The sequence below is a fragment of the Oncorhynchus tshawytscha genome, linkage group LG07 (genome assembly GCF_018296145.1).
Source record: "Oncorhynchus tshawytscha isolate Ot180627B linkage group LG07, Otsh_v2.0, whole genome shotgun sequence".
NCBI lineage: Eukaryota > Metazoa > Chordata > Actinopteri > Salmoniformes > Salmonidae > Oncorhynchus > Oncorhynchus tshawytscha.
This window is the reverse complement of record NC_056435.1, coordinates 39,548,644-39,560,736: the sequence shown is the minus strand read 5'-3', so window position 1 is coordinate 39,560,736 and position 12,093 is coordinate 39,548,644. Positions and strand designations below refer to the sequence as shown.

At 41.7% G+C, this 12,093-nt stretch overlaps 1 protein-coding gene across 1 annotated transcript in view; it reads left to right on the top strand.

The window, feature by feature from the left end:
- LOC112254482 (rho guanine nucleotide exchange factor 10-like protein) overlaps positions 1-12,093 on the top strand; it is a 149,145-nt gene that overhangs the window by 91,172 nt on the left and 45,880 nt on the right. Inside the window, exons 15-16 of the mRNA XM_042324390.1 lie at positions 7,776-7,990; positions 9,459-9,616. Coding sequence (XP_042180324.1) covers positions 7,776-7,990; positions 9,459-9,616 — 373 coding nt within the window. The remainder of the gene's footprint in view (positions 1-7,775; positions 7,991-9,458; positions 9,617-12,093) is intronic.

Genomic DNA, 12,093 nt, shown 5'->3' with positions numbered 1-12,093 from the left:
GTTGGTGAACAAGCTATGTCGAACTCATGCCCCTGTAGACAATATGGACCACAGGCAAAGGAACACCACTAACATACAACCACTGGTCAATGTGCCCCACTCCTAATGACCAATAACCTTGTCTCATTCTGTCCATTCTGTGAAGATGAGTTTTAATGGGGTCACCTTGTCATTTGATTCAACAGTCAACTGTTGTATTTCATCCCTTCATTGGGATTGAGTTTGTCATTGCTCAGTATCCGACTCAAACATTAAATCAATCACCTTAAAGAAAACCCTCAATTGTCAAGCGATGCACAGCCTATCAAAGTACAGTATATTTTTTTTAAATCTCTCTGTTATCCGTTGATGAAAAGATCTAAGTTTTAGAAATTGTTTGATGTTCTAGAGATGACATTATGAATCCATTACAGTCTGTGCTCTCTGAATCTGAGGGATATTTAAAAGTGAGGGAGGACTATAGACAGAATTTGAAAGGATATTTGATTTTAACTTTAGTCTCTGAAACTGCTGACAGGTGCGAATATCAGAGCTAAGAGGAATTACAGAAGACAAAGTGTTCTCCGTCTTCTGAAATTCTATCAAGACATGCATATTGTAAGCATGAGCAAGTCACTAAAAAAGATGGCCCATAGTCTCGTATCCTACATATTTCTCAACCACCATTCACCCAGACCCTTTTCGCCTGTGTTGTGTTTTAAGGCACCCGCATACAAGGTTTGGTTTGATCCTAGCAGAACTCGGCTTGGTGAAGCCAACTTCTGTGCCTCGCATACACCCCTAAAAGACTGCTTGAAAAATGAGAAAGAAGCAGAAATATTATTTTGTCTTCTTGGACCAACGTAGAAACAACATAGACATAACACTTCCTCTAAATAGTCAGAATTCATCTAAGATAAATCAAGAAATCTGTAATGAGTTTTGACATTTTTGCAGAGAAGGTCTTAGTTGCACATTTTAACATTCACTAAGATGTTTGGTGCAGTATTTCTCAAGCGAATGTTATTTTCGGAAAACTTTTTGTCTCTCGTTGAATGACAACAAAGAAACTGTTGACCAATCACAGACGAAGGGGCCGTAGACTTTGGCGACCAAACTTGAACTTGGCCTCGAGAAGAAATGTCAAACAGACGTAAAAACACCAAAGCAAACAGATCTTAATATATACCGAAACTGTTTAGACTGGGAAGCATGTTTGCTGTGACCGACAGTCTTTACTGACCATCTCATTCTCTGCTGTCGGCTAGGGGAGAAGATATCTTGATCCAGATAAAATTGAAGTCGGAAGTTTACATACACTTAGGTTGGAGTCATTAAAATGCATTTTTCAATAAATTTCTTGATAACAAACTATAGTTTTGGCAAGTTGGTTAGGACATCTACTTTGTGCATGACACAAGTAATTTTTCCAACAATTGTTTACAGACAGACTATTTCACTTATAATTCACTATCACAATTCCAGTGGGTCAGAAGTTTATATATACTAAGTTGACTGTGCCTTTAAACAGCTTGGAAAATTCCAGAAAATGATGTCATGGCTTTAGAAGCTTCTGAAAGGCTAATTGACATCATTTGAGTCAGTTGGAAGTGTATCTGTGGATGTATTTCAAGGCCTACCTTCAAACTCAGTGCCTCTTTGATTGACATCATGGGAAAATCAAAAGAAATCAGTCAAGACCTCAGAAGAAAAATTGTAGAACTCCAAATCAAATAAAATCTATTTATATAGCCCTTTGTACATATCTCAAAGTGCTGTACAGAAACCCAGCCTAAAACCCCAAACAGCAAGCAATGCAGGTGTAGAAGCACGGTGGCTAGGACAAACTCCCTAGAAAGGCCAAAACCTAGGAAGAAACCTAGAGAGGAACCAGGCTATGTGGGGTGGCCAGTCCTCTTCTGGCTGTGCCGGGTGGAGATTATAACAGAACATGGCCAAGGTGTTCAAATGTTCATAAATGACCAGCATGGTCAAATAATAATAATTACAGGCAGAATAGTTGAAACTGGAGCAGCAGCACGGCCAGGTGGACTGGGAACAGCAAGGAGTCATCATGCCAGGTAGTCCTGAGGCATGGTCTTAGGGCTCAGATCCTCTGAGAGAGAGAAAGAAAGAGAGAAAGAGAGACTTAGAGAGAGCATACATAAATTCACACAGGACACCAGATAGGACAGGAGAAGTACTCCAGATATAACAAACTGACCCTAGCCCCCCGACACATAAACTACTGCAGCATAAATACTGGAGGCTGAGACAGGAGGGGTCAGGAGACATTGTGGCCCCATCCGATGATACCCCCGGACAGGGCCAAACAGGAAGGATATAACCCCACCCACTTTGCCAAAGCACAGCCCCCACACCACTAGAGGGATATCTTCAACCACCAACTTACCATCCTGAGACAAGGCTGAGTATAACCCACAAATATCTCCGCCAAGGCACAACCCAAGGGGGGGCGACAACCCAAACAGGAAGATCACATCAGTGACTCAACCCACTCAAGTGACGCACCCCTCCTAGGGATGGCATGAAAGAGCACCAGTAAGCTAGTGACTCAGCCACTGTAATAGGGTTAGAGGCAGAGAATCCCGGTGGAAAGAGGGGAACCGGCCAGGCAGAGACAGCAAGGGCGGTTCGTTGCTCCAGAGCCTTTCCGTTCACCTTCACACTCCTGGGCCAGACTACACTCAAGCATATGACCCACTGAAGAGATGAGTCTTCAGTAAAGACTTAAAGGTTGAGACCGAGTTTGCGTCTCTCACATGGGTAGGCAGACCATTCCATAAAAATGTCCTCCAGCTGTTTAATTAGAAATTCTAGGGACAATTAGGAGGCCTGCGTCTTGTGACCGTAGCGTACGTGTAGGTATGTACGGCAGGACCAAATCAGAGAGATAGGTAGGAGCAAGCCCATGTAATGCTTTGTAGGTTAGCAGTAAAACCTTGAAATCAGCCCTTGTCTTGACAGGAAGCCAGTGTATGGAGGCTAGCACTGGAGTAATATGTTCAAATTTTTGGGTTCTAGTCAGGATTCTAGCAGCCGTATTTAGCACTAACTGAAGTTTATTTAGTGCTTTATCCGGGTAGCCGGAAAGTAGAGCATTTCAATAGTCTAACCTAGAAGTAACAAAAGCATGGATTAATTTTTCTGCATCATTTTTGGACAGAAAGTTTCTGATTTTTGCAATGTTTCGTAGATGGAAAAAAGCTGTCCTTGAAACAGTCTTGATATGTTTGTCAAAAGAGAGACCAGGGTCCAGAGTAACGCCGAGGTCCTTAACAGTTTTATTTGAGACGACTGTACGACCATTAAGATTAATTGTCAGATTCAACAGAAGATCTCTTTGTTTCTTGGGACCTAGAACAAGCATCTCTGTTTTGTCCGAGTTTAAAAGCAGAACGTTTGCAGCCATCCACTTCCTTATGTCTGAAACACAGGCTTCTAGCGAGGTCAATTTTGGGGTTTCACCATGTTTCATTGAAAAGTACAGCTGTGTGTCATCTGCATAGCAGTGAAAGTTAACATTATGTTTTCGAATGACATCCCCAAGAGGTAAAATATATAGTGAAAACAATAGTGGTCCTAAAACGGAACCTTGAGGAACACTTTAATGTACAGTTGATTTGTCAGAGGACCAACCATTCAGAGACAAACTGATATCGTTCCAACAGATAAGATCTAAACCAGGCCAGAACTTGTCCGTGTAGAACAATTTGGGTTTCCAATCTCTCCAAAAGAATGTGGTGATCGATGGTATCAAAAGCAGCACTAACGTCTAGGAGCACAAGGACAGATGCAGAGCCTCGGTCTGATGCCATTAAAAGGTCATTTACCACCTTCACAAGTGCAGTCTAGGTGCTATGAGGGGGTCTAAAACCAGACTGAAGCATTTCGTATACATTGTTTGTCTTCAGGAAGGCAGTGAGTTGCTGCGCAACAGCCTTTTCTAAAAATTTTGAGAGGAATGGAAGATTCGATATAGGCCGATAGTTTTTTATATTTTCTGGGTCAAGGTTTGGCTTTTTCAAGAGAGGCTTTATTACTGCCACTTTTAGTGAGTTTGGTACACATCCGGTGGATAGAGAGCCGTTTATTATGTTCAACATAGGAGGGCCAAGCACAGGAAGCAGCTTAGTTTAGTTGGAATAGGGTCCAATATGCAGCTTGAAGGTTTAGAGGCCATACTTATTTTCATCATTGTGTCAAGAGATATAGTACTAAAACACTTGAGTGTCTCTCTTGATCCTAGGTCCTGGCAGAGTTGTGCAGACTCAGGACAACTGAGCTTTGAAGGAATACGCAGATTTAAAGAGGAGTCCGGAATTTGCTTTCTAATAATCATGATCTTTTCCTCAAAGAAGTTCATGAATTTATTACTGCTGAAGTGAAAGCCATCCTCTCTTGGGAATGCTCCTTTTTAGTTAGCTTTGCGACAGTATCAAAAAGGAATTTCGGATTGTTCTTATTTTCCTCAATTAAGTTGGAAAAATAGGATGATCGAGCAGCAGTAAGGGCTCTTCGATACTGCACGGTACTGTCTTTCCAAGCTAGTCGGAAGACTTCAAGTTTGGTGTGGCGCCATTTCCGTTCCAATTTTCTGGAAGCTTGCTTCAGAGCTCGGGTAATTTCTGTATACCAGGGAGCTAGTTTCTTATGAGAAATGGTTTTAGTTTTTAGGGGTGCAACTGCATCTAGGGTATTGCGCAGGGTTAAATTGAGATCCTCAGTTAGGTGGTTAACTGATTTTTGTCCTCTGACGTCCTTGGGTAGACAGAGGGAGTCTGGAAGGACATCAAGGAATCTTTGTGTTGTCTGTGAATTTATAGCACGACTTTTGATGTTCCTTGGTTGGGGTCTGAGCAGATTATTTGTTGCAATTGCCAACGTAATAAAATGGTGGTCCGATAGTCCAGGATTATGAGGAAAAACATTAAGATCCACAACATTTATTCCATGGGACAAAACTAGGTCCAGAGTATGACTGTGACAGTGAGTAGGTCCAGAGACATGTTGGACAAAACCCACTGAGTCGATGATGGTTCCGAAAGCTTTTTGGAGTGGGTCTGTGGACTTTTCCATGTGAATATTAAAGTCACCAAAGATTAGAATATTATCTGCTATGACTACAAGGTCCGATAGGAATTTGGGGAACTCAATGAGGAACGATGTATTTGGCCCAGGAGGCCTGTAAACAGTAGCTATAAAAAGTGACTGAGTAGGCTGCATAGATTTCATGACTAGAAGCTCAAAAGACGAAAACGTCATTTTTGTTTTTGTAAATTGAAATTTGCTATCGTAAATGTTCGCAACACCTCAGCCTTTGCGGGATGCATGGGGGATATGGTCACTAGTGTAGCCAGGAGGTGAGGCCTCATTTAACACAGTAAATTCATCAGGCTTAAGCCATGTTTCAGTCAGGCCAATCGCATCAAGATTATGATCAGTGATTAGTTCATTGACTATAATTGCCTTTGAAGTAAGGGATCTAACATTAAGTAGCCCTATTTTGAGATGTGAGGTATCATGATCTCTTTCAATAATGACAGGAATGGAGGAGGTCTTTATCCTAGTGAGATTGCTAAGGCGAACACCGCCATGTTTAGTTTTGCCCAACCTAGGTCGAGGCACAGACACGGTCTCAATGGGGATAGCTGAGCTGACTACACTGACTGTGCTAGTGGCAGACTCCACTATGCTGGCAGGCTGGCTAACAGCCCTATTTCATTGTGGAGCTAGAGGAGTTAAAGCCCTGTTTATGTTGGTAGATAAGATGAGAGGCACCCCTCCAGCTAGGATGGAGTCCGTCACTCCTCAGCAGGTCAGGCTTGGTCCTGTTTGTGGGTGAGTCCCAGAAAGAGGGCCAATTATCTACAAATTCTATCTTTTGGGAGGGGCAGAAAACAGATTTCAACCAGCGATTGAGTTGTTAGACTCTGCTGTAGAGCTCATCACTCCCCCTTGATGCCGACACATCTTTCTAGCTGATTTACACGCTGAAGCTATGTTGCGCTTGGTGATCTCTGACTGTTTCATCCTAACATCGTTGGTGCCGACGTGGATAACAATATCTCTATACACTCTACTCTCGCCGGTTTTAGCTTTAGCCAGCACCATCTTCAGATTAGCCTTAACGTCGGTAGCCCTGCTCCCTGGTAAACAGTGTATGATCGCTGGATGATTCCACAAGTCTGGTTCATCCTTGGGAGCAATTTCCAAACGCCTGAAGGTACCACGTACATCTGTGCAAACAATAGTGTGGAAGTATAAACACCATGGGACCTCGCAGCCGTCATACCGCTCAGGAAGGAGACACGTTCTGTCTTCTAGAGGTAAACATACTTTGGTGCGAAAAGGGCAAATCAATCCCAGAACAACAGCAAAGGACCTTGTGAAGATGCTGGAGGAAACAGGTACAAAAGTATCTATATCCACAGTAAAACGAGTCCTATATTGACATAACCTGAAAGGCCGCTCAGCAAGGAAGAAGCCTCTGCTCCAAAACCGTCATAAAAAAGCCAGACTACGGTTTGCCACTGCACACGGGGACAAATATCATACTTTTTGGAGAAATGTCCTCTGGTCTGATGAAACAAAAATAGAACTGTTTGGCCATAATGACCATCGTTATGTTTGGAGGGAAAAGCAGGAGGCTTGCAAGCCTGAAGAACACCATCCCAACCGTGAAGCATGGGGGTGGCAGCATCATGTTGTGGAGGTGCTTTGCTGCAGGAGGGACTGGTGCACTTCACAACATAGATGACATCATGAGGAAGACAATTGTATTATGTGGATATATTGAAGCAACATCTGAAGACATTAGTCAGGAAGTTAAAGCTTGGTCACAAGGGGGTCTTCCAAATGGAAAATGACCCTAAGCATACTTCCAAAGTTATGGCAAAATGGCTTAAGGACAACAAAGTCAAGGTATTGGCGTTGCCATCACAACGCCCTGACCTCAATCCCATATACATTTTGTGTGCAGGACTGAAAAATTGTGTGATCCCAACTGACCTAAGACAGGGAATTTACTAGGATTAAATGTTAGGAACTGTGAAAAAGTGAGTTTAAATGTTTTTGGCTAAGTCGTAAATGTAAATTTCCGACTTCAACTGTATTCTGTATCTTACTGACCATAGATGCCTGCCTAGTCTCTCTCTAAGTCAGTGGTTCCCAACTCTTTTTAGATAATTTTTAAGGAATTCAGTCCGGCTTTCAACTTACTCTTGAAAGTTATTATTGTAGAATGCACAAGGTTCAATTTTGAAATTGGGTATTGTATCATCTGTTTTCCTCTTGTCGTGTAAGTCATTGTCTACCTTAGAGAACTATTTATAACTTGTCAGAAATGTCCAGATCAACGAGCCTTTGTCAGCTAATGTTTTTTAGCTAGGTTTTTTAGTCCATAGATTTTGTAGTCATTTTTGAGTCACTAAATATAACATGAATACACATTATACGTGTGATATTTGTATGAAATTGCAAGGAAATTTGCTTTAAACCTGCACATTCTCTCCACCGACGAGGGGTTTGAAAAGAGAAATTGACATAGAAAAAGACGTGACGTTACGTGGGATGTTCCCTAATGCTGGTAGGGGTGGGTGCCTGAGTGAAAAGGTTTGGCAACCCCTGCTCTAGGTGACTAGTGTTGTAGTATCTTAATGACCCAACTTTTCTCTCTGTAGGTAGCCAGTGAGGAGTATCCCACCGTCTCTCTCTGCAGGTGACTAGTAGATTAGTATTTTACCTACCTTAGATACCCACTTTTCTCTCTGCAGGTGGCCAGCGGAGGAGATGTCACCCAGGGGCAGGTGGAGATATTCTCCCTGAACAGGCCCACACTGCGCCCAGTGAAGAGCCTCCAGGTGGTGGCCCCAGTGAGGTGTCTGGAGTATGTGCCTGAACCCAGAACCTCAGAGGAGGTGGAGGCTGTAGCTTTCAGGAGCTCTACTGGGGTGGGGAACACCATCTGTTTGGGACTAGATGATGGAAGGTGAGGAGAACACAGCTCTTTAAGAAATTGTCAAATACTGTAGTGTGAGTTACACAGCAATATTCTTGTATTTACCGTTGTTGGTATCACCACTATCATCCTACTCTGAAGTTAATTTTTTTTCACAGAGTCATAATCTGTATTCAATTTATGTAAGGCTGCTCTCAGACTAGTAGTAGTAGATCGGACCAAGAAATCAGAGTTGATTTCATACACGTTGAATCCTGGTGCACAACCATTTCTTATTTTCCTGTCTATTGTCAATATTTTCAGATTTCTACTGCATGTGGTGATTGTATTACTATCGCAGAACGAGAAAACAGTCTTCTTGCATTTGAGATGCAATATATTGCCAGTTACTGTAGTTATTTTCTCTGCAAATGTTTCTGTTATTTATTTGGGCACCAGAATAAAATGAAATGTGTGTCATTTATCTCTTTATGTTAACTCATTCCCTCAACTCATTCACTCTTGTATATTTGTCCAGAGATGAGAGAAAATACTAATGATGTGTATAAACCCTGGAAGACTGACATGTGGGCGCTGTACTGAAGCCACTCCACAGCCATCTTGGTACTCCTCCTCTGTTGTAAAAAAAACCAAAACCTATAGAAATGCATTTATTAAATGTTTACATTCGTTTTTGGCAAGTATATTCTGTTACAGACACCTTAATTCATTATTTTTAATTGTATTATGCGAACTGAACATAAAACATGTTAAATAAATAGTACTGTCCCCACTTCATAATAAATGTATAAATAAATGTCCCCACTTCACAAAGAAATACAAAATACCTGTCGTTTTGTTCTTGAAATATTATATTGAAATTGTAGAATTATATTAATTCCTATGGAGGACTGCTCCTTCTGGGGAGTACCCATAGAGTACCACAATATGAGTCATAATACCTAGAGAGATTTACATGGTTATCAAAAAGTAATTCCAGGGTAGGTCTACATGAAACACAGACCTTATTTTAAGTGTTTCTAAAATTCCTTATGGGAAAAATGTATGGTGGAAAAACAATTGGAATAATTTCCCTGTTTGACCGCTAGAATTTATTTGGTATTATGACACCTCAATATGGCAGCTGGTGGCTTTAAAGCCTCTAATTGGCCAATACATAGCATCAGCAATCCAGGGTTTATATATACATGTACATCATTGGAAAAGACAGAGTGTAATAGCAGCACATTTTCAGCATTTATTTTAGCGGGACACAATAGAATGACTGTCAACGCCGAAGTTAGTTAACGTTCTCTTTCAAGAAAAAAAAGGAATTGTAAAGAGAAAAACAAGTACAGCACAGTCACTGAAGTTCAGATGGAATCGAGAAAGAGCTAGATGCTGCACACACAATACTGAAGCTCCAAAGTGCCCAGTTACATCAAATGACACATTAACGAGGCACTCTGTCTTCATAAATTATGTTCATTTACACTGTTCCTGCTCCTTTTCCCTTCAGCATCCTGGTGTATGGCAGTGTGAACACTGAGGCCCAGTGCCTGTTGAACCTGCGGAACCCTCATAGCTGCCCTGTTCTGTGCCTCAAACACTGCACCAACTTCCTGTTTGCTGGGCTCAGGGATGGAACCATGATGGTCTATGGAAGAAGTAATGGAGGTAAGGTCTCTCCCTGGCCTCCCGAGCAGCGCAGTGGTCTAAGGCACTGCATCGCCAGTGTTAGTTGTGCCACTAGAGATTCTGGGTTCGAGTCCAGGCTCTGTCGCAGCCGGCCGCGCCCGGGAGACCCATGGGACGGTGCACAATTGGCCCAGCATCGTCCAGGTTAGGGGTGGGTTTGGCCGGCAGGGATGTCCTTGTCCCATCGAGTACTAGCGATTCCTGTGGCAGGCCGGGCGCAGTGCATGCTGACATGGTTGCCAGGTGTATTGTGTTTCCACTGACATATTCGTGCGGCCTGCTTCCGGGTTAAGTGGGCATTGTGTCAAGAAGCAGTTGAGTTGTTTCGGAAGATGCATTACTCTCGACCTTCGCCTCTCCCGAGTCCGTACGGGAGTTGCAGCGATGAGACAAGACTGTAACTACCAATTGGGGAGAAAAACGGGGTAAAAAATAGAATAATAAAATTAAAAGGTATCTCCCTGTGTCAGTCCTCAGATTTAAATCCAAAATGGCAGAATTGTTGAAGCATCACACTACTAACATAGCAATTTATTTAATGTCAGTAGTCATAGATGGACACTCAGAAATACATGTTTCAAGCCATTACCATTATAAAAATTAAAGCAGGAGAATGGAAAACATTTATAATTATGTCACGCCACTAATACTCTTACAAATATTAGCTAGTAATTGATATTAATTCAGATAATCATTGCATTCACTCATTAGCCTACTATAGCAACGATGTGTAAGGATTGTATTATATTGTATGGAATGTGACATTAAAATGGATAGGTTATTTTGTTATTAGACATTATTAACAGGGCTTGTATCTGTAACAAAAATGGCTTTTGATTTAGTAATCCAATCAAATTAGTAGTGCAATTATGAGTCTTACTGTTTCCTTGTTTCAATTTGTACATCTGTCGATTTGTACATGCTAATGCATGTCTCAATCTGCTGCAGTGAATGCTTCAGTGAGTGTGTAAGAAACATATTTTCTGTCATGCATTCAGTCTGCTTGCGGAGACATGTAATGCGTGATAGGATTTTCAGGGGATTCCATCAAGTGGATACATTTGTGAAAAGCAACTTAATTTCAGAATAGCAACCTTGGAAAATATTGCCTTAAAATGCCTATTTTAATGCCCATTGTTGGTGATATTCCCTGTCAGTGTAAAGAAATGACACCTGAAGTCACCATACAGTGGTTGGCGTGGTTGTGCTTTGGTCAGTCAGGCATATCATACAGTAGGGCCAGAAGGCTTAGTTAGCACAATCTCAACATTCACTCTCCCAATCACCTCAGCCTGCGGGAGCACAATGGCTTTATCACCAAGCGGTGTGGTGTGGTGCGTCTGTCCTGGCTGTGTCAGTGTGACTGCCTGCATCTCCCCAGCACTCTACTCTGCTCTCACCTCCAGCCATGCAGAAAGGATGATTAATTACGCCAGTGTGCTGCGTGTCGATTAAATATGACTATTCATGTTATGTAAAATTAATAAATAAAAAAGAGGGAGAAGACAGATGAAAAGCTCTGGAGTGGAGCGTGGATGGTGTCAGGCAATGTTTGTGCATTTTGCACAGCTGTTAAAAATTGATGCCCCTGGATGGTACACTACTGCCTGAAAACCATGTCTGCAGGAGTAGGAAAATATCAAGTCCTCACATGGGACTTCTATCAAAAGGCATATGAACAGCCTTCCCAGCACATTGTTGCTAAGCTTTTTTCCTTTTGTGGTGCGTGTGGTAGAGCAGTGACATCGCTTGTGGGCCGAGGGGACTTTTAAAAGACTGAATTTGAAAAGGTGGAAGAATGACATTTAGAACACGACAAGCAATTAACCTGGGCAAGTCAGAAGTCATTGTGAAGCTATTCTGGTTTGAAAGGCAAGATATAAACAACTAAAAATGTTAATTAAATGGCTGTGTGCACTTTCTTTTTAAATGTTGCTTCATTAACGCACTGCAAATGAAAAGCTTATGTAATGCGCTTTATAACACGTTGCCACAGAAGCAGGTATGGGTGATTACAACTCAAAGGAAAAAGGTCTGCTTCATTTTCACACTGATGTGCAAAAAAAAAGAAAGTTGCGATAAAGAAGTTGGAAAGCTGATTAAATTGTATGGCAGATATTAGCATATGATATTAAGAATGAATTAACTATTGTTTAGCACACAAGTCTCAAAACATATTCCAAAGACACTGCTTTCATCAAATTGTGATTCAAGCTGGTGTGTGCATACGTGAGTACGCGTGTATGTCTATTTGTGTGTATGTGCGTGCATGTGCATGCTTAGTTGCGCATGCACATGTGTGTTTGTGAAACAGTGAGTATAAGTATTTGTATGTTTTTTCAGTTTGGAATATTTGTCTACGAAACACCAGGGCAAGTTCCTTCAGTGTAAGTAGAAGAAATATATTTTAATTGCCTTGCTCAAGGCAACAGCTGCTGAATCACCACATTTCATAG